General features: G+C 35.2%; 3 protein-coding genes across 4 annotated transcripts in view; all 3 read right to left on the minus strand.

The window, feature by feature from the left end:
• Nucleotides 1–1,811: 1,811 nt before the first annotated feature.
• Nucleotides 1,812–19,552, minus strand: LOC120348866. The gene is made up of 4 exons (XM_039432716.1): nt 18,141–19,552; nt 11,746–13,860; nt 9,821–10,182; nt 1,812–6,413 (listed from the first exon to the last, which is right to left on the minus strand). Exon 1 carries the CDS (start codon nt 19,486–19,488, stop codon nt 18,151–18,153), a length of 1,338 nt encoding a protein of 445 aa, XP_039288650.1. The 5' UTR covers nt 19,489–19,552; the 3' UTR covers nt 1,812–6,413; nt 9,821–10,182; nt 11,746–13,860; nt 18,141–18,150.
• Nucleotides 1,812–25,422, minus strand: part of LOC111050189 (protein tipE) — a 47,090-nt gene continuing 23,479 nt past the window's right edge. For both annotated transcript variants that reach the window (XM_022336463.2, XM_039432719.1), the window contains exons 2-4: nt 11,746–13,860; nt 9,821–10,182; nt 1,812–6,413 (exon numbers count right to left, since the gene is read on the minus strand). In XM_022336463.2, coding sequence (XP_022192155.2) covers nt 6,380–6,413; nt 9,821–10,182; nt 11,746–12,189 — 840 coding nt within the window. In that variant the 5' untranslated portion in view covers nt 12,190–13,860 and the 3' untranslated portion in view covers nt 1,812–6,379. The remainder of the gene's footprint in view (nt 6,414–9,820; nt 10,183–11,745; nt 13,861–25,422) is intronic.
• Nucleotides 13,740–24,069, minus strand: LOC111050188. Its single transcript, XM_022336462.2, has 2 exons — nt 22,662–24,069; nt 13,740–13,860 (listed from the first exon to the last, which is right to left on the minus strand). Exon 1 carries the CDS (start codon nt 24,007–24,009, stop codon nt 22,672–22,674), a length of 1,338 nt encoding a protein of 445 aa, XP_022192154.1. The 5' UTR covers nt 24,010–24,069; the 3' UTR covers nt 13,740–13,860; nt 22,662–22,671.

Here is a 25,422-nt window from a genome sequence, read left to right on the forward strand (position 1 = left end):
TCTTTCACATTCCTCATAAAAAATACTTGTGTCAAAATAGAATAAGAGAAGGAACTTTTCCCGATTGACTAACAATATACATAAAACTGTCATGAGAAGTTTTTCCACACAATAATATCTTTCTTGATAGATACTCGAGATACTTTTCAATTCAAAATAATCAATTGAACTTGCTCTCTTTTTTACAGGTAAGCTGTAATTTCAGGGATTTGCCAGTCATAATCTCTGTAGAGTGAGTAGGATAATAGTTAGCAATTATAGTGGTAAATTAGGCCTAACGTATGAGATGTAGTTGTATTGAAGACTTTTTGAAAGATATTTTCATTATTGGTAATAGAGTATTACCGGTGTTTTATTCTCGATGAATTGCAAAATTACTTTCTTGGGCTTATATTTGCAGTCGACCAGTATTTTTAATGAAAAAGTGTTGAAAATGATGATGTTATTATAACAAAAGATCCATTGATCCATTTAACAGTGCTTCTAGCAACTGTGTTATAAATACAATTAAGTTAAGTGAGAAATTTACTGAATAACTTCTGAATTAACTTTTAACTGATTAGATCTCTCTAATCAGATAACAGTTGAGTGAGTGAGGTGACTGAATGTATTTTCATTCCTTCAATCATTTCATTTTCATTTCGTCCAGTCTCTAGTCTCTCAGGCTATACGTCATTCGTCAATTCTATTGTTGGAGGAAGTTCACTTCATAAAGATCTCACGATTTCAAAATTCATTACTCACTGCACAAGTGAATTTTCCATCAAGTTTAGACGTTCCCGTATTTAAAAAATAAGAAAATATTGATTCAGTAACCATTTTTTTGGTCAAAAGTTACTACAAATGAGTTGAATCAGGTGAATATTTGAGCTTGAATTCAGGTGGTTCTATGCCATTTTATGATAAATTTCCAGATTTCAAAATAAATTCCAAATATTTCCTAACTTGGGTTGTTGGAGATGATCTCCTGGTTGACAGTCGACTGCGCACACTTTTCGTAATTCTGTCTTCTTCATGTGTGGTTAGTAATCGAGGATACAATCAATCACAAGCATTAAAATGATCAGAATAAGCTCTGCCATTGAAGCTTTGCCATAAGCCTATTCAACGAACATATTCAACGAGTTGATAGCTTGCAAATAAGATTCAATATTTTTGGAATGTAAAATAATATACATGCCTAAAACTCGGTAATTATTATTAAACGTGGGATCTAGGAATTAATGTTGTTTTCCAAGTTGGAAGTTTATATAAAAATAATTTAGTGATGCATGAAGTTTTTTCTCTTGATTTTGAATCATCGTGAGAACTAACTTCATTATCTGGTAGATTAATGAGTTGGTGAATTAAATAAAATGTCCCTAGCCCTCTTAATTAGTAGTATCCATATGATATGAAATTCCAGGTGTATTGATTTTGATGTTCCCTAGGGAAGAGGCAAAATGATAATTTAATAATCTAAGAAGATATTTCATCTCAAATATAAATATCTTGAAGGAATAGGATAATAATTTAATAGAATGAAATTCAACTGAATAAAATTGTTCAGAAATGAAACAGGAATGATTGATTATAAGAATGAGAGAACATTATAATAATGCATTGAGTGTGAAAAAAATGCTCGATTTTAAATGAATAACAATGAAAAATTTCGTAATGTATAAAATATTTGGAATTTTTCAAAAATGGAACACATCAAATTCGGTTAAGGTATAAGTTATCAATTAATTGAGAAAATTGTCTCAGTAAAGTAAGGTATACGATTATTAATCCAAAGTCAATGATTCAGGAGGTTGAAAAGACCACACCACTTTCAGAATTAATTAATTTAATTTTTCATCATATTGTCTTAAACTTGTTTACATATTATTTGAATTTACACACACACTCCAGATCTCACTGCACTGGAAACATACATCGTCATTCACCTGAATGGCATTAAGATACACCATTAGCATTAATATCACAATATCATGTTGTACAAAACTATGTACTCTAAGATGTGCATAAGAAGAATATTTTCAATAGATAATGTGTAATCGTATAAAATAATCACGATAAAATAATAATAATAATAATAATAATAATAATCATAACTAGATTATGAAGGAATTTGTGAATGAATAAGTGACCTTGATCGGTCAATAATTAAAGCTTTGAGTTGGTTAAGTTTTGCATTCATAACTTTTCATCTTCTTGTATTTTATTAAAACTATTCATGTTACTGTGTTTTAAGAAATTTGCTTTGACCTATTATTTTTCTATGGAACATATGAATAACCTATAGTTATGATTATTCTTTTACAATGGGATGTTAAAAATGATAATATTTATTATTCTATATTTTTACAATGAAGATGAGTTATTCAAATATTGGTGCAAGCCTGAATAGTATCATTTGGCACTACGGTAGGCCTACTTTGAATTTTCTCATAAATCTGCTCATCTAATCTTCTAGATTGAAATAATTTTTTGGGTCGAATAATATTACTATAAATGTATTTGTGTTTAGGAATTGAATGGTCGTGAAAATAGAACTGATAAATTGCTAGGTTATTGCCTTGCTATAAAAGGTGAGGTATCTGATTAGTCAAGATGAATTCAGATGCTATAATAAGAAGTGTAACACTGCGATGTATTCATCATGTATCATTGTTAAACTTGAACACTGTAAACCGTGAGCGCTTTATTGAATATAATTTCAAGTTTAAATTGTGATAATCCAAAAATAACTCGCCAATAATAATTGAAAACAATATGAATTAACAAAAAACCAGATATTCTTATTATCAGCTAAAATTCCATCTGAGAATTCGTTCATTTGATTGATTTATATAATTCATACTATTATTATGGATAACTTATAGCCTGTGAGAAATAATATCAATTAAATATGATATTAGATTTAGATTTAGTAGATTACAATTCAGGCAATATGCATATTATTGTTGTTACATCACAATAATAAACATGAATTACCTTTTTTATGATTTTCAGCTAGATAATGTAGAGGAACGAGTGAAACCTTCAGTTTTAACAAACAACGTTTTAACATAACTGAGCGAAAATTGTATGCCAACTCCGTAATAAATTGAAAACTCCATAAAGAATTTCACATCACCAACCATCAAATCACTTCAAATGATCTAAACTTATACACCGTTTCTTGAAACAAGTAGGCCTAGGCTACCGTCCTATTTCAAGCATTAACACAGTCTCATTCCCATAGTGATGTTCGTACTTTAAATTTTACTTTTAAATCTATTACAGTACTCAAAATAAATACCATAGAAATGAAGATATAACAATAAATTATCAAGCTCATTCAGAATGAGTAACATTAACTTTCCGTAAAGTCTTCAATGCTATTTAATCAACAATGACTAGTTTCAAAACTTAATATTCTTTGAATAATATCAATATGGATTCGAGCAATAAAATACCATAATCTTCAGTAGTATTTAAACTTATATAGATATCCTTAATAATAATATGTTAACAACATTCATACAGTAATTGAGATAAATCAGTCTGATATTTATAGAGGAGTCACTAGGACACAATTGCTTTTTATCAATGCTTCATCAAAATATGCGTTTGATCATTTTCATGGGATATAAAATTGGACAAGCATTGTTTAAGAGTTTTCATAGAGTTTGATGATAATGATTGGACGTGATTCGCTTCTCATTACTAATGACTTTTCGATTTAGTCAGATTGAGAATAATTGCAATGATCGGGGTTTTCAAGATATTCTGAGAATTGAGTGGTCAGTTTTGGGAAACTACTCCAACTTTAAACTTTGGCTCTAGTGTAATTTATGATACTCTTTGCATTATAAATGAATTATTAAATTTCTCGATGATTATTCATAAACCACTTTAATATTTCTGATTCAAAGCAAAATAGTTTAAAATTTCATTGCAATCAAATCATACTTTATAACATGGGACGTTATCTACATCAGAGTAAGCGAGTATTTTTTTAAACGCATTGATGTTTTTAATAGCAACAATTAGTTTGTACTCCATAAATTAATTCTATTTAAAGCTGTTGGAGAATAACATTCAATTAGTACATATCCCTATTCGTGGAACATGGAATTCAGCTTGGAATAATGATAAGCTTCATCCAAATCGTTTTTAAAAACATTCATCATAACGGAATTCAATAACGATCAGAATAATCATGTATCATACACAATTCGTTTTCTTCATAGGTTTACTATGGATAGTATAATTTATAATATAATTTAGCCTGTAGGATTAGGTTCATTATTAATGTTTTGAGTACAAATAAGAGCATCCGAGAGCGATAAGAGAACTGGCTTCTGTTATCTAACTTTAGCTTTCAATTTCAAAATATTATAGAAGTTTGATTATATTGAGAACTGCTCAGAAACATTGGGATGCTTCCTCACTGAGCAACATTTTTGAACAATATCACTTTTCTTCCAAGTAAGATAGAGCACTATCATCCATAATTGAGTACAGTCTGTCCAAAGTATAGGGATAGCAATGCATAAATCGGAGCTAATTTCAACAGAAAATATTGTTTGACTTTATATGGAATCATGCCATATTTTTGAGTACGATTGTATTTAATCCGAAAGAGTAAACTTTTAAGAGTAATATCGTACTTCATACAAATACCGTAATTTTCAACCACTGTACTATAATTTGCATCCAGATTACACACATGAGTGGTGTTAACTTTCAGAACGAGTTTTCAATTCTCCAAGTCATTATCTGACTCATCACTTGATCATTTGTCTTGATTTATTATGTAGAAGTTGTCCTCACACAACATAGTTTGTATAACTTAATTCCACATAAATGAACAAATAGACTACTCAAAGATTCGATTGAATAGATTTCTATTACATGCAGGATGCAGCTAGTTATAATTTAAGCTGAATTGTCAGGATGAATCACTAGACAAAAGTATACGATCCATAGCTTTCTTTTCTTTCGGACAAATGAACTAACATTATAACATTTTTGTCCTTCTGGTAGGGATGTTATGCGGCTAGCTTTAATAAACTACGAATTTGATACAATTTCTTTATAACTAGAAACTATTGAAACCAAGGTAGTAACAATACAAAGTAATAGGTGTTAGTGCCTTGATTGGAACTATCATATTATTATGAATTTCATGCATTTAAAGTATTGATTCGCAGTATAAATGAGTAGAACCTATTATTTCAGTAGTAAATAAAATAAGTGAATTATTGGATCGTTTGATGAATTGATTAAGTTGATGCTGATCAGTTTCAATAGAACCAATTTTGGATATTTGAGCTGAATTTCATCTTTTACAATAGATTTTTCATGATGGCTCATGAAAAATGACACAATGTTGAATCAATATTCTCAGTTTTTGAGGAGCTCATTGACTACCGCTACCGTATCTCCAAAAATTTCAACAACAAAAATAATTAGCATCACTTTGAACTTGAAATGCACATGAAATAAATTTCTCTGTATCTTGGCGGGAATTTGATACGATTTCTCTCAAAGCTTCAATGAAGCTCCAAGAAACTAGTTTCATATCGAGAATGATGACTATTTATTCAGGAATACCGGTATTAAACAAATCGATAGATACTCATTCCTTTATTCAAATGTGAGTTTATTGAACTTAAATTTGCTTATCCCAAATAGTTTGTTATTGAAAATGTCAACTACTCAAAGATCTGATGTAGATGTAGTTAGATTAGTGGAAGCATTTAAAATTTATGATTCATTTTTCAGACATGATATAAAATATAGTAATAAACTCAATATTTGTTCTTGAATTAAAACATACATATTTAGTCAGATTCCAAACTCAAGCCTACTAGATCTACTGTATTTTGATGAATATCGATTCTAGATCGAGCTAAATTACTGCAATCACGATTGATGTAATCGTTCAACCTAATCTTTAGTAATATTCAAAGTGGACTGATAAATTCTATAAAATACTATGACAGCAATTATATTTCTCGAATATTTATAAAGGTTTTAAAGAAGTGTGATTAAGAACAAGATATTATGAAACATGATGATTAGTAAGAGATAAATTAATAAATTTGAGTGTGGTTCATGAGAAGAATGTGTGAGATGGATTGTCTTAGTAACAGGGAAATTTAATAAAAACGATGAGTGCTGAATTCATTTTAGTCATCGGTGAGCAAGCTATGATCTAAGCTTAGATTAGCGATTTTAACCCTTGAAACTAAGTGAAGGTTTGTTAAAATTTTGAGTCATTCTGTTAACTGCTGAGATGGAAGATGATGATTGAGATGGTTATGATGATGCAGAATCAATTCTCTAGATTTTCACGAATTCCGATTAATCTAAAGTGACGAGAAATTAACGTAGTCTACGTTGTCTAATAATCGTTAGTATCGTAGTCCTCCATATCTCTGAAAAAGAAAGAAATTGATTACTCTTCTAAAGCTCTTATTTGGATAGAGAAATATTTGAATCATGATCGATAATCATGGAAATATTGATGGATATTATTTATTCATTAAGTGATTTTGAATGAGTTATAATATTAAAAGAACATCATGAAGTTATTTGTTTGAACTTACAATAGATTGTATTCATATTCTATACTGTACCTAAATATAATTGTTTTTTGTTATTTTTGAATTGTAAAGAATACATAAAATACTATTTTGAAAAGTTGTAATCGACTATTATCCGAAGAATAGAACAAGTTATACAGGTGGCGATTCCTGGAAATTTCAATATTAATTAATCTAGTTTTGCGTCATTGAATTTTAAAGGAATTGAACAAATCCCATCCAGAGAAAATGTTTAGCATGTTTAAATAAATAAATTCCAATTTTATGAAATTCTCTATTAAAATATCTATTGAATCGAGGATACACAGATGAAATACATCGTGAGTTGGTTCTCAATAATATGAGGAATGATGAGGTGGTCTCAAATTGTACAGAATCATTGCCTGTCTATTTTTATTATTTTGAAATTTGCATAATTATTTTTGTATCACTATTTTCGAACTTGAATAAGTTTGTTTGGGGTTTGGCCATATCGCTCATGGATCCAATTAGGAAAATATCCGGTTTCGGGAGAATAGCAACGTTGCAAAACCAGGTGCAGCCAGCTGGCAGCCTCAGCTGCGTTTTCAGGCCTTCAACGAACCGTGCTCGTTTTTATAGATGTTTAGTTTTTAAAAGCGTCCCAGAGATTCGTATTGGAGTATATGAATTGTCAAGATTCAAAACACATAAAAAAAAGAAAATATCACACAAATGAACCCTTTGTCCACACATACTCTTCCGTGGTTTATAGGATACTCCAGCTATCAAAAAGCTTTTCAATCCCTTCCCAAAAACATTGATTTCTTCACAATTTTCCAAATGATTGAGGAGCTTTCTAATAAATCAGATGTGCATATATGTTTGTTTTTTCAAGAAGGAATGTTTTGTGGTATAGTGAAGAACAGTCTCCTGTATTCCTTATATTATATCAGAGATGAACGAAACTATAATACAGAGTATAACTCTCAAACTATAATTTGAGGAAGGTTTCTGAACAAGATTCGAGATCTGTTACTTTATTGTGTTAGTACCAAGTTGAATAGGAGAGAAAAAAGTCCGAGAACGGCTTAATATCTCATAGACAAAGGTAATTTGACGGTGGGTGTGATTGGATGAATGAATGAATTTTATTTGCCAAAAACAAAATACAAAGGATTGAAGATCCTAATCAAATTTAAAAAACTACATTACTATGACTTTAAAAATCTGATCCGCCATCTTGGATCCGCCATATTCAATGCAACTTTTTTTTTTAAATAGGAAGGTGGTTATGCGATACATGATTCCGATACGGAATTTCAAGAAAAAAGAATGGCGAAAACTGCATATCGATATCTCAAACCGTTTCGAAGATATTCACGTTATTAATCAATACTATTCAAAGCAGAAAGGAGAGAAAAAAGTCCGAGAAATGCTCAGTATCTTCTCATGAAACAATGTGATTCCGAAGTAGGTGTGGTTGGGAATCCTACCCAAATTGAAAATACTACTTTACTAAAACTTTAGAAATCTGATCCACCATCTTGGATCCACCATTTTGAATGCAACTTTATTTTTCTAAATAGAAAGGTGGTCATGCGATACGTGATTTCGATACGGAATTTGGAGAAAAAATGTATTGTGAAAACCGCACATCGATATCTCAAACCGTATAGAAGATATTCATATTATTAATCATACCACTTATGCATTTCATTTCTGATTTGCATAGTATTGATTAATAATGTGAATATCATCTATACGGTTTGAGATATCGATGTGCGGTTTTCGCCATTCATTTTGTCTTGAAATTCTGTATTGAAATCATGTATCGTACGACAACCTTCCTATTTAAAAAAATAAAGTTGCATTCAATATGGTGGATCCAAGATGACGGACCAGATTTGTAAAGTCATAGTAAAGAAGTATTTTCAATTTGAGTAGGATCCTCAATCACACCCACCATCAAATTACCTTTGTGTATTAGATATGAAGCCGTTCTCAGACTTTTTTCTCCCCTATTCAACTTGGTACTAACACAATAAAGTAACAGATCTCGAATCTTGATCAGAAACCTTCCTCAAATTAATGCCAACCTTACAGAATTGGACTGATTATTGATTTAGTTACCAATTCAAACCATCTGATTTGAAGAGGTAATCTAGATTACAGTCTTTTTTAACATTATGGTATGTACATTCCAATAATAAATTCATGTCCCATGAATAACATTTGAACATTCTGAGAAATCTAGAAGGAAAATTGAAATATGGGCTTCGAGGAGCACGAGATTGATATTTTTAGAATCCATGTGCAAAATTTGGAGATGTAAATAATTCCCGTTTTTCCGGTATGCAATCCACAAGTTGACTTGTTCCGATGCGAACAAACGAAAAAACACAACTCTACTCTCTCTTATTATAAAGATAATTTTGTTAATTTGTAATTTAATTTTACAAGCTCCATATTGTTTCTCCATCTCCCACTAGGTTAGTTTTGTTCATGCGAGAATTCATTCTGAATACCCATGGAGTCATCGTCAATCAACATACAGAGTAGGACAAGAAGATTTGAATGATTGTAGAGACATAATAGAAAATCAAGTATTTCAACAATCACAGACAATTCCTCAACGAAGCTCAATTTTCATTTCTTGAATGAGTAGCTATCACTAACGATTAATATAACTTTAGTTGAAAAACGAGCATGTGAATGTTATTGGAAATCATTCATACCTTGAATGACCAATCCTCTTTAGCTTTGAATAAAACTGTCGATAACAGTTGATTGGGTATGATTATCAAACTCAAACCAACTCTGCATACCGGTAATCAAATTAACTCTAGTTGGAAAAACAAAATAGGCATCGTAGTCATTTATTATTTAATTATGAAATTACTCTTGTTTATCAGAATGTTCAGTTTTCTATTTTATAACAGAGTCTCCCCTTAGTAGTTTTCTTTGGTATATAGGCTGAATAGTACGGCATGCCCTATCCCACGAGAAATCTTCTTGTGTATGGTTTTTTAATGGTGGAGGGTTATTTATTCAGCAAATCGTGAGGGTTAGAAAGGTTTTATCGTAACAATTGAATACATACATAATAAACATAAAGAGTTACTAATAGCAAAATAACAAATAAAATTAACTATTTTCAATGGGCAGACACACGATTTCTAGGAATAAAGGGAGTTGTCCTACCAATTGGGGTTTCAATTAATTATTGAAGAATTGTGAAATTTTTGCGGAAAATGATGATAAAATGAAGTGTAACTCACTCATCCTTGGGTGGGGGAAACTTTTCGACGAAGGAGGCGGTATCGATGTCTGCCTCCTCCTGATTGCAGCGGGGACAATACCAGTAGCTGAGCACACTGATCGAGATGACGAACAGTAGGTTGGGGATGATCAGCGACAGAATCATGTAGCGCAGGTTATCGTCCCAGCTGTAGCGCGCTACAACCATTTCCGGGTAGTTCTTGCTGTAGTAGCAGGGGAAGGGCGTGCCGAGGTTCTTGTAGCCGTACTTTTTGGCGAATACGGAGCAGTTGACTCGCGGCGGGTAGCCACAGCCCTCTGTGTTGATGAAGAACTTTGTGTCGTTGACAAACCAGTCGATTTGGTCCACTGGAGTATTCAGCTGTCAATGGAAAAGTGACAAAGTTTAGTGGGATGACGAGCTTTCGAGGGACAAAGCATTAATGTGGTTCAGTAATATAGTTGTGTATAATCAATAATAAGCATACAGGGATGAATGAGGGAGCAATTTTGTCGCCGTGAGACGGGATGTTTAACTGTCAGCAACGCTTCCAGATAAAACTCTGAGCAACTACTTGAATTTAAGGTAGTCTTCACACTTACAGTGTTGATGATGATACGCTACACTGGAATACGTCTTTGGAAGACGTAGCTGTCCTATCCCTCAATATTGAAAGCTACGCTACGCTAATGTGAACGGGACAGATTCGTAGCGTGGATTTAACATTTAAGAGATAGGACCTATTTTAGCTTTGCGTAACTAAGTGTGAAGAGAACCTTAGCGCTTCAAATGTATGTGCTTGAACGAAGAGACTTTAGAGGTGCGTACAGATTTATGCGCAAGGAACAGGCATTTCTTTCGCTTCTCATCAGCTGATGTTCAGCGTATTATAAGTGTATTTTTTTACAGAAACAGCTGTTATAATAGGCATAGCAACAGCTGGATTGCGCTTGCTCGTGGCGCATAGGTCTGCATGCACTATGGCGCCTTATATCATGAAATTACAAAATCACCTGGATAATTGACCTGGATAAACAACAATCGAAACCGAGAAAGGTTTTATCGTAACGACTGAATACATAGATAATAATCGTAGAAAACACTGATAGCAAAATAATGATTTAAATTGATTATTTTAAACACACCATTTTTGAGAATGAAATAGGCCTGCCATGAACTCTCGTCTAAGTTACCAATTCTGCAAAACAATTCGAGTTAAAATATCAATATACATATTCACCATCTCTTCATGACACATATATGTTAACTATGCACTTTTCGGTGAATTATCACCATTTTTTCGGTTGCAGATTGACAGTGAGGAGGGCTGATCATTTCATATCAATATTCTTATAGTATGGAAATAAAGAATTATAATCGGAACCTTTCCAGTTTCATAACTGGTTTGGTCACTTCAGCTACATTTTGTACATCATGTGGAACAAAACAGTTATTTTTTTGTATCAACCTTGGACAAAAATGATATCCAGAGAGAACAATATTTTATCTTACCAGAGTTTTATGATGTATTGATAGCGTAACTTTCTAATGAATCCTCTTCTATCATTCAATATGCTCATATAGAATGCAAATGTTGAATGATAAGAAATTTTCCTGCATTAAAACGGAAACAGTAAATTCATTTGAGCAAAATTTTGTATATTATGTGGAGCATAACAGCCATCCAATATCTCACAATATGGTGCACAATTTATGTTCAGAGAAGAGGGAAGATTTATCCATGCTTTGCTGAGGGTGATACCCACATGAGCTTCAGGCTTGTACGTGAGTAATAAGACACGAACATGGTGTCTCATTACCCACTGGATGATGAGAGATGGGTAGACCTTCAACTGTAGGTGGGTTCTGATCCAGCGGAAAGCGATTTTTAGACTCATGAATGAAGTGGGATTAAGTGGGACGGTGACCTGTTTGTAAGCTAACCTTGGTCCAGTTGTCGAATGTGATGAGCGAATAGTTGACACGTATCTGATGACAGCGTAGCGCGGCGGTGGTGCATCCCTCGCGGCAGGAGGCCCACGTGCAATTGCTCAGTCCCTCCGAGTATACGTGTTCGGTCGCCACACACGTGACGGGCTCCTGTTGGTAGTCGGCCAGGATCGTCGAAATGGCCGGATCTATAATGAACGGAATCAGAAACAGGAACGCAAACACCGACAAAATGGCAGTTGTACCCATACATAACGACGTGTAGAACTTAGCCTTCTCCATGAGGGTCTCAATCTCCTCCACCTCTTCATCCGCTCCTGGATCCTTGGTGGCTGGATCCTTCTCCTCATCCTCCACCTCTTCCCCTTCATGACTCCCATGCTCGTTCTCCTCCTCCTCTTCCTCTTCCTCCTCCTCCTCCTCCTCCTCCGCCCCCATTATGATCCGGGTCTCCTCCGAATCTATGCTGAGGCCGTTTCGTTTTCTCGTCTTGACGGTTAAATGTACCACTTAGCTAATTATCATAACCTCCTACCCCTCACTACACGCAGTTCTCCCCTACTCTTAGGAGATTTTCTCTCTACGATTTCTAGGATTTCAACAACTTCTCGGTGTAATCTTTGCAAGTATTTTCCTTTGCTTACGCTGCTACTCTCATATATCAGGTCTAGAAATCCACACACAAACAATTAATCCACAATTATATTGATCAATATAGACTTGGAAATTCTTTGGGAAACCTTTTTTATTCTGAGTTGTCTCTCTATCTCAAGATTCAAAGAACACTATGATTCTCTGATAAAAACTTTGTTCATCCCTCTATCCTTCCTGATCGCTCAAAAGTTCCACCATTTTTTCCCAGTTTATACCATATATACTGTCTGCATTTCTAGACTACTGGCAATTTTTAGAAATTATTACTTTTCTCGTATTAACTGAAATTATACTTTCTAGGTTCAAGCAAATCACTCACACACTTCTTATTTCTGTTGTATATCCTCTTATATGCTTTTTAGACTACTGAATACCATTCTGAACTCCTATTACATAATATGTCTTTCGTCTCTAGGTTCCCCCTACTTCAAACAACTACTTCTACAAAGCTATTCAACCGTTAAATCTCGAATCTAAAAATTCCCTCTTATTGTTTCTCTTTGTTTAACCTAGTTCAGCAACTAACAATCTAGCTCTTCAAATCTCTAGTTAAAAATCATCAAGCGAGTTTAATAGCGAATTTAATTGAGAGAAAAGGCGAACCGCTACTAACGTTTTTTCTATGACGCGATTTGGTGATCTACGCGATGATCTTCTAACATTGCCGTCTGAATTTAATTTATTATTATCATTATTATAACTGACATAACTCAAAGCTTCTCCAAAGATAAACAAGTAAGTGTACGAGATTTCTAATGATAGTTACGTGGATAACTATAATATGGAAGATCAATGTTAGCTCTTCCTGGTAATTTTGTGTTTAGTTTAAAAAAAATATCGTTGATATTTTCAAAAACAAGCGAACATCTGTAATTTATATATTTCGCTGTTGCTATCCTCGATTAATATTATATTTTATAAACTTATGAGAGAATAGTTTCGTGGAAGGTCGTTAATATAATAAATTTATAAAGCAATTGTCTTTTATCACTTATTTGGCTTCTGTTAGTAACTAACAAAATCACAGGATAAAAAGCACCATGCTGCTTTATTCACCATGGAAGGACTGGATTATAATTTGGCTTCCCGCGTGGATTACTTTTGTTTGTTGGTGGTGGCCGATAAAATTGTATGAGCAATTTTTTCCCTGTCAGACGTGCTTTCCTTCACAGTTGGTTTGCGACGGTACTTATAAAAAATTCGTAATAAATTTGATTAGAAAGTCTTTTTGTTCGGGCGACAACGACGATTCTTAGTGCGGAATCGCGGTCTCAAAAAGGAGCGAAGACGCTTTCCCCTCCGTGCGTTGCGTTGCGTTGCGTTGGCAAGTGCTAAGTAATAGTCAATATTTACAGATGCGTTGGTGAGCAGCTTGCTGCATGGCCAGTCAATAGTCCTGCAACGAGAAGACGTGCTGTTGCTGGTGTGTAGGACTATCCTGGAGGAGGGGAATGCCTGAAACATGCACAAATGCAAAACAGTTAGATATTATTCCCGCTTCCCGCTTACAACCACAAACTTGACAAATAACTTCTGTGATATTTTCATTTTCCACTTTTCAATTATTTTTCACTAAATTCAGACTGCAGTGTCGGCAAAAATGATTCAAAAGTGGAATATCAACTACTTAACAAGTTAGTCACAATAAGTATTTGAATATAGCAATGGAAACTACGAATAGAATTTAAATAATATTGAGAAAACTACATCAGAGAATCTGCAGAAATTTTATTCTGGAGTGAGTTACATTTTCCAGAATATTCTGATGTAAATTGTTCATGTAATTCATAAATTATTCTATAAAAGTTATAAGTAAAAGGTCCAAAATAATGCATAAATATATTGATTTGTCGTGGACTGCTAAATTCAACCTTGTTTGCACTAGTAATTCAATGAGAAACGTTGAATTCGAAATTCAAACATTGAGCTGAAATTTCATGTATTTCATACATGATAAATAGGTACTTTGTATAGGCCTACCTATATGTTAGGAAAATGTAAAGATAGAGAGAAGGGTGTTTGAGATTTCCAATATAGAAGAGTGTGAATATTAAAGAAGAAAAGATCAAACAAAATCAATAAATTAATGTATTTAGTAACATGTTACCTTGAAAAAATAAACAATAGGCCTATACATGCTGAAATAAGAATAAATTAGATGTGCTATTTTTCCTTAACAATGTCTCTAGCAATATAAATGCAACTTATTTCTCTTATTTCCACTGTGTAGTCTCTAGCAAACAACATTATAACAATAAAGTTTCATACTCGCGTTCACATGATAATCTATTCATCTCTCGTGTATGTAAGAACCCTAACAAAGCACAGTGTATTTACGTTGGCGTGTATATTTTTCGACGCGAGGTGATCTTGTATGTGTGTGTGTAGTAAAGGGGGGGGGGTGAGTGGCGCTCTAAAGAAAGCCGTGGGGATCAATAGAAATGTCGCAGTCATTCCATAGATAACAGCTCTTATTTGCCAAGGTCTTTGGGCTGGCTTTTCCACTCCACATCAATAATAATTATTGAGTACAAGCGACTAATTCTGTTCCGGTGCTATCAATAATCAATAATAGTCGATAACTGTCAGAAATTTTGTTGGCATAATTATAGAGCCGCCACTCGAAAGTCGAAGAATACTTGATTGATTCTTCAAGCACGGTATTCGGGAAGGTTGTTTGGCTTTTGGATTGGAAACCTAATGATGGAAATATGCCTATCACGCAATCGATTTCAGTTGTAGCTGAGTAGAAAAGGGTAGAAGATTTTTGACATGAATAACATGAAAAATTACTAGAAGACTTTTTGTTTATACCTTCTTTAAACATGGCTACCTTTCAAATATTGATTTTTTATGCTCGATTTTCGATGCCATTTCAGACCATATTTTGGTATTTAAATGCCAACATGGAATTCTATAACAAACTAAGGGTATAAATTGCTTCATGCGTTGCCATACACATAATACTGGATAATTTCTGTTATTGGAAATTATAATGTTGAATAAATATCATAATAATTTAATTAATTTTTGGATATAGCAAACTATACAATATAGTTAGGAGAGAAAAACAAGCTATAATTGCCCAAAACTTCCTCTATTTCTCAATTTTGTCTTGAATCGTCAAAATATTATGTATGTGGCTATGCTCACATTAATCCCTACACCAAATCATTAATATTGAAATTACAAATCAAAATGGAACAAACAATTTAAAATTTAGATAGGTTGATAATAGAACTTCCTAAAAACCTCATACTTCAAATTCACAGAATATTGAATAAGAACAAAATTGTAAGAACAATATAATATTTTATATTGTTCTTACATTATTATGTACCATATTATGGTACTTTTATACCAGGTATGAACCAAGTCTCCTAGAAATTCCTCATGTTATTACCGTGTAAAAATGTTCAGAATCTTTCACCCTTTTCAACATTTGTATGATATTTTACTTCATTTTTGAACATCTGCTCCATTCTTCCCTTATTATTGTACTTGTTTGATGATTTAATGAAAGATATAAATACTACTCAATGAATTAGACAAGTCATTCTCAATTCCCCACATCAATTATTGAAGAGAGATAGATTGAAAAGAAATAGATTATGAGAAAAGAGAAATATTTGTTTAAGAAGTAAGAAGTGAATCAGGAAGTTGACGAATGCATGACAATTGGCGTTCAGCCAATATAATATTTGTTGGAGAAACTAATGAAAATGACGAATGAACAAGTATTTTTTATTTTTCTTGTATTGAATTGCAAAGTATAGAGGCTCCACACAACTGACACCCATAGCTGTCGAAAATGATGTTAATAATGATAGCTTGATGCATGAGTAATTGATGCATTAATGGTTGAATCACATGTCTCCCATAGGAAGTTGAGGCAGATTGATGAAGAAAATTTTTCACGTCTTACTCAACTTATATTATAATTTAAGATGAATAGATTACATTACTCATCAACTTTCCACTTGTATTTGCAAATCTCTATTGCATAAATGTGATACAACGGAATCACCAAATACAATATATCTCTATTGCTGTATCTAATCTACAATAATCTTGGATACCTCAACTTCCATAAAATCATAATTTCATTGTCAAATGGTGTTCGTTCAGTTTATACTGTATTCAAATCCGTCATGCTTCAGAAATAGAAACTTGAAAATCGATATTATTTTTGCATGTCGTTCAACTATCATCATGAATTTTAGCTATTTCATAGCATTATCTAAGACGGGACTAGGACTAATATTACTTGAACTGGAATATCAACATATAAACATTCGATGCAGTACTAAAATTTGCATTCACTTGAATTCAGCAGTTCAACATTGGATTCTCGTGCTGCAAGCTATTTATAAAATTCAAATAGAACCTAATGGGAGTTCCTTGAACCGATTCTTCGACTATATTTTTATCGTAGGGCCCACATTCCAATGGGGAAAACAAAAATGATTCAGAATAGAATACATTGAAAGATCAACTGCTACTTGGAAAAATCAGAGATGGATTTCAATTCAATTAATAAATAAAGTGAGAGTCTCAATCAGATCTAAGACAGCTTAACAACAATTACATTCTACTTCTTGAAAAATGAGAGTACTCTTGTACTTTCAAGAGTTGATTCACTGAATTTATTCTATTCAGTACTTATTATTATTAAACGAATAATGTAATGTCGCTATGTAATTTCCATCTGTAGACTGGCTGGCCGCTATGGCTTCGTATAAAATGAGCGCTGCTATCCGGAGATTGTCAGTTTGGTGTAAGGGTAAGCATTCCTGACCGGCAATTAGGAGGTACTTGGTTTTATTCCCGGGCTGCCAAATAATTTTTGAATAGTAGCGCTCATCGAATTTCCATCTAGCTGTTCACCCTGTTGTCAATATTTGCAGTAGCAGAAGTATTCGGGGTGAATTACAGCATTTAATTTGGATTTTCATTTAATAATAATAACTAAATCATTAGCATTTGAATAATTGCAATATCTTAGTAATTTTCATCTGTAATCAGTACTTTATTGTTTGATTATTGTATTGTGTTTTTCCATGCAAATCATATTATTGATTATTCATATGATTATGGCAAGATTTGTAGAGATTGTTGACAGAAGACAACATATTGATCGGCATTTGGTGAATATGTATTTTATCATGATTATTAACAAGGCTATATCATGTTTGAACCCTTTAATCAATCATAATCATAGAGGTTATTATCAGTTCATTAGAAAACTATTTGAATATCTTCGAACAACTGTAGAATGGAGAGTTTATCTCTAGACTGACCCTATGAAAGGTTCTGTTCCACATTCTCAAAAGTATGACATTGGGTTTTATCTACAGCATATCAGAAGTATGTATTTTGTACTGACACTTACTGATGATGATGGGACCCACTTCCTTGAAACAAATCAAGTAATAATAGTTGACATAAGAATACGTTATGAGTACAACCATAGAGGGAATAATATAGCATATCTATAATAGAGTAAAGATTGCATGCTGTTGCATTGTACTATAGTGGTTGAGAGAATAAGATTGTGTGAGCATGTTTACACAGTTACATTATAATCTGTAATAGAAGAAAAATGTAACTGATTTATCCCAAATATAATAATTTGTGAGAAAAACATTTGTAGTAACTCCCCTCTCCCACAGTAGGCTGAATGAGAATGGGAAAATTGAAATTGCCAACTTTATGAACATAGTTTGACTCCTTACGTGACGGATCTCAGAGTGCCATAGCGGCGTCGCCCCCTCCGGCGTCACCAAGGCCGTTGTCCTTCTCCGAGGCGTTGCCGGCTCCTTTCCGCTTGAAGCGCATTTTGGCGTCGTCGCCGACCTCCACCGTTCTCTGGCAGAGGATGAGCGTCAGGCAGCTGACGATGAAGAGGATGGAAGGCACTAGCGAGGCGATGAGGAACTCGCGATAGGTGGCCTCCAAATTGAAGCGAGCCACCACCACGTCGGTGTTGTCGACGGCAAAGAAGCACGGGAAACGAGCACGTGCATTGTGGTCGGTGCCGTCCTTTCCGTATTCCCTCAGGAATTCCTTGCACTCATCGCGCAGGGTGTTCACACACCCTTCCAGGTTGATCAACAACCTCGACTCGTTCGAAATCAATAGATCCATCTCTGGTGGTGCCACCTTCCTCTTCTCATCCAACATTCTCGTATTAGTCACACTCAAGTAACTCAAATACGTGAAATTGGTCAAATCACTCAGCACACTCTTATCCAACAGCGTTCCGTTGATACAGTCAGTAGCCTGTACCCCCAGAGACGTATTTTCAATAGTGTAACAACTAGCCATCAAAATATTATCATCACTTTCATTCCACACTTCCTGTTCTGTGCCCATCACCATAGCACGTTGACACTGCGATAAATACACTCTATCACCACTTAGTAGTATTGTGTTTTTATTGCGAGTGGGTATATCAACACAGCGACGATCACAGTTGTAGGGAGTTCGAATTTTTTCACAAGTGCCTCGGTTACAGTTCTGTAAGCCATCTATGTCTATACAGTTTATTTTGCCGCGTCTGCCGGAGCACTTGAGAGGGGGATCGGTGTCCTTGAAGACACACTCGAAGGCGTCGGTGATGTTGATGCACATGCCTTGGGTGCAGTTGAACGTGCCCGTCAGGTTGCGACACTCATCGGCGATGCACCGCGACTTTTTCGCGTTCTCTTGGTCTATACCGTAACAAGTCTTGTTTGCACTGTTGGTACAATTGGCTAGTAACACACTGCTGCCGTTGTTGCGGAGATTGACGTAGATTTGGATGCAGGCACCGGAGGTTTTGCTGAGACACCACTCGCCGCACGAGCCCCAGTCGCAGTTGTCCTTGTTGACGGCGCGGGTGGTCGTGCACATGACGGGCGTCTCGGTGATGCCCGACTTGAAGGCGCGCAGGCTGGGCATGTAGATGGCCACCGTCAAGTAGACTAGCGCCACACTGCTCAGCACCGCTGTCATCTGACACATGCATATTGTGCCGCAGATCTTGGTGTCCTGCGGTGGGATGACGAGGTCCTCAACGGGCACTGGCTTGTGCTTTGGCATTTCGACCAAGTTGTTTCCACTCTCCGGTCACATCACGCGCCAACACCAACGTCTGATTCTCACCGGCAAAGTATGCCACAGCCTGGCAAAGCGTTTCGGGGAGGGGAGTTGCTGCCTCAGTTCTGCCAACCTCACAGCATTCACTTCATTCCTCCCTCGTCAGCCACCCCTTCACTGACACCCCCCCAACTACCACAAACAATGATCATAATAATTATTTCTTTATTCAACTGACGTTGGCTACGTCTGTTCATGACGTAAATTCCCATGGCGCACATGTTTCCAAATTATCAATTTATATCTATTCACGCTATAGTATTCTGTATTCATGTAACAGGAACAATAACAGATACATCTATTCATGCTGTTCAATTATGTATTAGCTTAATATTAAGTATAATTATTATTCAATGTTATTAAAATAATTTATAATTCATCATGTTACATCATTATCAAAATCATCAATGAATTACTGACAAACATTACCAGTCAATGATAATACAGTGATAATTTTCTAGATAGTAGTGCATTTGCATGTTCATTAATACCATTCCATGAAATTAAAAACATGATCAATTGTGATAGCAAGTACATGATCAATAATACATAGCATCATGAGTTGTATGCTACTGTGTGTTGTAGAGCTAGGGGTAACAGGCTATTGTTGTAGAGTGACATTGAATTGATAAACTTGAAATGTTAAATAGGCCTACCTACAGTTAATTCTTCTCACCCTTATAATTCAATTCAATTCTTTTTATTTGCCATCAATACAATTTACAATAAATTATTCAAGAAATTCATAGAAATAAAAATAAAACATAGCTTACAATGAAGCACATCTTCAAACACAAAATCCAAAGAATTCACAAAACTGATAAAGAATGAGCGTTAAAAAAATTATATTTAAGCTGGGTTCACACCAAAGTTATTAACGAAATGTTAATAACTTGATACTTATGTATTTTATTAGATTGAAGGGAACTTGATGAACACATATGTTCATCATGTGTATGAAAAGTTATGTTCAATCTAATAGAATCTATAAGGATTGAGTTATTAACATTTTGTTAATAACTTTGGTGGCCTTATTCACACAGGAGATATAGTGATTCATTTAGTCATTTTGCATTCCAGTATCAATGATTTGTTTCAATAATTTATTCTTCTTAAATTGATTTTCTCATGTTTGGTTTCACCAAGCTCGATCGAGACATTTAAATGTGGTTACGATTCATAACGAGTGCACGGGAAAATATATGATTTCTATAGTTACTATTCCAGTACTTACTTGTAAATTGTACCCAGCTTGACTGTGTTCACATGTCTTGACCGAGCTTGGAGAAACCGGGCATAATAGTGAATAATCCATGATGAACAACCTTCTTGCCTACACGATTCATAATTATTTCTTATCACTAGGATCAATTTTGATATGAACTATAGGCTCCAGCTCTATTCTTAAAAGTCGTCATCTCATCGGTTTACAAGGCGATAAGGTGCTTTGAGAAACTTATTGATATTATAATCTATTCAATTATATTCTACATAATCTTTTAAATTAGTACTTGAATACTTTTCGATCTACCAAATATTGTAAGCTAAGGAATTGTATCATATTCAAACAAGCATTTCCAATGCTTCACAAAAAACTTCAGATCAGGCTTGAAAACTTTTGATAAGGCTTCAAAAGCACTTGTAGCGTGTGGTTTGAAATATATATGCATTCGTGACTGACTAACAAGATTTTCTAGTGATAGGTGGGCAGGTAGCCCATATTGTTTTGTTGGTTCAGAAAGTCAATAAAAGAGCTTTAACATAACAAGTAGTAGGGAACCTCAACACGAATAAATAATTAGGTTTAAATTAACATCAATATCTGATTGATTTCTTATTATATTCTTGTGATTGGCCTATATAGGTTCACTTCATGGAGGCGCCCGTCAAATCTTTGTTCAAAATGCAATATAAAGTCCCCAAATCATTTATTTTCAATGCTTCCATTTTCCATTACAACAGTATTATTTTTTATGAAATCATAAATGGAGAAGGGTATTTTTCTGAAGGTAATAGACTGAGGAAAGATTAATTCAAAGGATTTTCCAAAAACTTGATTCTATTTTTTTATTCATAGGCTATCTTTATTACATTATCATTCCTATCACGTGGGATGTATAAAATTATTATTATCATTTGTTACGTGAAGCCACAAATCTGAGCAGAGCTCAAGTGGCATGTAACATGTCATGAACATTTTTCTATGCAAAGTGTATGCATCTGTATCAACTCAAAGTGTGAAGGCACCACAACATTCCTCCATTTTATAGGGACACGCTTCCACAAGTACATTAGTAATAATTGAAGACAAGAAAAGCCTATGACTACCACATAACCGTATTCCTTCAGGTAGACAATTGAAGAGCTTGAGTCCCGAATAATATGGACCTTTTTCCAAAAGTGTCAGTCTGTGAGCGGGGTACTGATAAAAATAATAAATTTGTCTTCTATGGACTATTAGCAAACTGAATCTAATTACTACCGAAAGTAGAACTCTGTATGTCGTGTATGCATGCAGAGGAGAAATTAAAAAATCTTGAAGCAATCTAATTTAATTATATTTTGATCAAGATTATTTGAGAGAAAAGTATATGAAAAAAGGCAGATTTTGTATCTTGGAACGTTGAATCTGTTTGAATAGCCCGTGTCTATTTCAAGTTTCTACTAGAGGAAATTCGTGTTCGAACCCAATGAGCTTTATTTTGTTACATCGAATTAGTTATAAATAGCCCATATCTATTTCAAGGGTATTTCATGTTGCTAACACTTGTGAAGAGTACAGCAATTGATCACTCTCATGGACAGACTGGAGTTATCAGAATTGGGCGGAAAGTGAAGAGGGGTGGTTCAGTAGAGTGAGATGGGCAGAAATCAGAAAAAAAGAGAAATCCATTCTGTGAAAGTACGGCATACTGTGTGAATGAGAACGGCCTCCTATCCGAAGGTCATGCCACGGAATCTCGTGCTGCTTTGCTTTTGACCCTCTTGTACCATTAAACCCAAATATAATAATTTGTGAGAAAAACATTTGTAGTAACTCCCCTCTCCCACAGTAGGCTGAATGAGAATGGGAAAATTGAAATAGCCAACTTTATGAACATAGTTTGACTCCTTACGTGACGGATCTCAGAGTGCCATAGCAGCGTCGCCCCCTCCGGCGTCACCAAGGCCGTTGTCCTTCTCCGAGGCGTTGCCGGCTCCTTTCCGCTTGAAGCGCATTTTGGCGTCGTCGCCGACCTCCACCGTTCTCTGGCAGAGGATGAGCGTCAGGCAGCTGACGATGAAGAGGATGGAAGGCACTAGCGAGGCGATGAGGAACTCGCGATAGGTGGCCTCCAAATTGAAGCGAGCCACCACCACGTCGGTGTTGTCGACGGCAAAGAAGCACGGGAAACGAGCACGTGCATTGTGGTCGGTGCCGTCCTTTCCGTATTCCCTCAGGAATTCCTTGCACTCATCGCGCAGGGTGTTCACACACCCTTCCAGGTTGATCAACAACCTCGACTCGTTCGAAATCAATAGATCCATCTCTGGTGGTGCCACCTTCCTCTTCTCATCCAACATTCTCGTATTAGTCACACTCAAGTAACTCAAATACGTGAAATTGGTCAAATCACTCAGCACACTCTTATCCAACAGCGTTCCGTTGATACAGTCAGTAGCCTGTACCCCCAGAGACGTATTTTCAATAGTGTAACAACTAGCCATCAAAATATTATCATCACTTTCATTCCACACTTCCTGTTCTGTGCCCATCACCATAGCACGTTGACACTGCGATAAATACACTCTATCACCACTTAGTAGTATTGTGTTTTTATTGCGAGTGGGTATATCAACACAGCGACGATCACAGTTGTAGGGAGTTCGAATTTTTTCACAAGTGCCTCGGTTACAGTTCTGTAAGCCATCTATGTCTATACAGTTTATTTTGCCGCGTCTGCCGGAGCACTTGAGAGGGGGATCGGTGTCCTTGAAGACACACTCGAAGGCGTCGGTGATGTTGATGCACATGCCTTGGGTGCAGTTGAACGTGCCCGTCAGGTTGCGACACTCATCGGCGATGCACCGCGACTTTTTCGCGTTCTCTTGGTCTATACCGTAACAAGTCTTGTTTGCACTGTTGGTACAATTGGCTAGTAACACACTGCTGCCGTTGTTGCGGAGATTGACGTAGATTTGGATGCAGGCACCGGAGGTTTTGCTGAGACACCACTCGCCGCACGAGCCCCAGTCGCAGTTGTCCTTGTTGACGGCGCGGGTGGTCGTGCACATGACGGGCGTCTCGGTGATGCCCGACTTGAAGGCGCGCAGGCTGGGCATGTAGATGGCCACCGTCAAGTAGACTAGCGCCACACTGCTCAGCACCGCTGTCATCTGACACATGCATATTGTGCCGCAGATCTTGGTGTCCTGCGGTGGGATGACGAGGTCCTCAACGGGCACTGGCTTGTGCTTTGGCATTTCGACCAAGTTGTTTCCACTCTCCGGTCACATCACGCGCCAACACCAACGTCTGATTCTCACCGGCAAAGTATGCCACAGCCTGGCAAAGCGTTGCGGGGAGGGGAGTTGCTGCCTCAGTTCTGCCAACCTCACAGCATTCACCTCATTCCTCCCTCGTCAGCCACCCCTTCACTGACACCCCCCCCACAACTACCACAAACAATGATCATAATAATTATTTCTTTATTGAACTGACGTTGGCTACGTCTGTTCATGACGTAAATTCCCATGGCGCACATGTTTCCAAATTATCAATTTATATCTATTCACGCTATAGTATTCTGTATTCATGTAACAGGAACAATAACAGATACATCTATTCATGCTGTTCAATTATGTATTAGCTTAATATTAAGTATAATTATTATTCAATGTTATTAAAATAATTTATAATTCATCATGTTACATCATTATCAAAATCATCAATGAATTACTGACAAACATAACCAGTCAATGATAATACAGTGATAATTTTCTAGATAGTAGTGCATTTGCATGTTCATTATTACCAATCCATGAAATTAGAAACATGATCAATTGTGATAGCAAGTACATGATCAATAATACATAGCATCATGAGTTGTATGCTACTGTGTGTTGTAGAGCTAGGGGTAGCAGGCTATTGTTGTAAAGTGACATTGAATTGATAAACTTGAGATGTTAAATAGGCCTACCTACAGTTAATTCTTCTCACCCTTATAATTCAATTCAATTCAATTCAATTCTTTTTATTTGCCATCAATACAATTTACAATAAATTATTCAAGAAATTCATAGAAATAAAAATAAAACATAGCTTACAATGAAGCACTTATAATGAAGCACTTACTTATAATGAAGCACATCTTCAAACACAAAATCCAAAGAATTCACAAAACTGATAAAGAATGAGCGTTAAAAAAAATATATTTAAGCTGGGTTCACACCAAAGTTATTAACGAAATGTTAATAACTTAATAGGCTACTTATGTATTTTATTAGATTGAAGGGAACTTGATGAACACATATGTTCATCATGTGTATGAAAAGTTATGTTCAATTGAGTTAACATTTTGTTAATAACTTTGGTGGCCTTATTCACACAGGAGATATAGTGATTCATTTAGTCATTTTGCATTCCAGTATCAATGATTTATTTCAATAATTTATTCTTCTTAAATTGATTTTCTTATGTTTGGTTTCACCAAGCTCGATCGAGACATTTAAATGTGGTTACGATTCATAACGAGTGCACGGGAAAATATATGATTTCTATAGTTACTATTCCAGTACTTACTTGTAAATTGTACCCAGCTTGACTGTGTTCACATGTCTTGACCGAGCTTGGAGAAACCGGGCATAATAGTGAATAATCCATGATGAACAACCTTC

Source organism: Nilaparvata lugens, chromosome 7, assembly GCF_014356525.2.
Source record: "Nilaparvata lugens isolate BPH chromosome 7, ASM1435652v1, whole genome shotgun sequence".
Taxonomy (NCBI): Eukaryota; Metazoa; Arthropoda; class Insecta; order Hemiptera; family Delphacidae; genus Nilaparvata; species Nilaparvata lugens.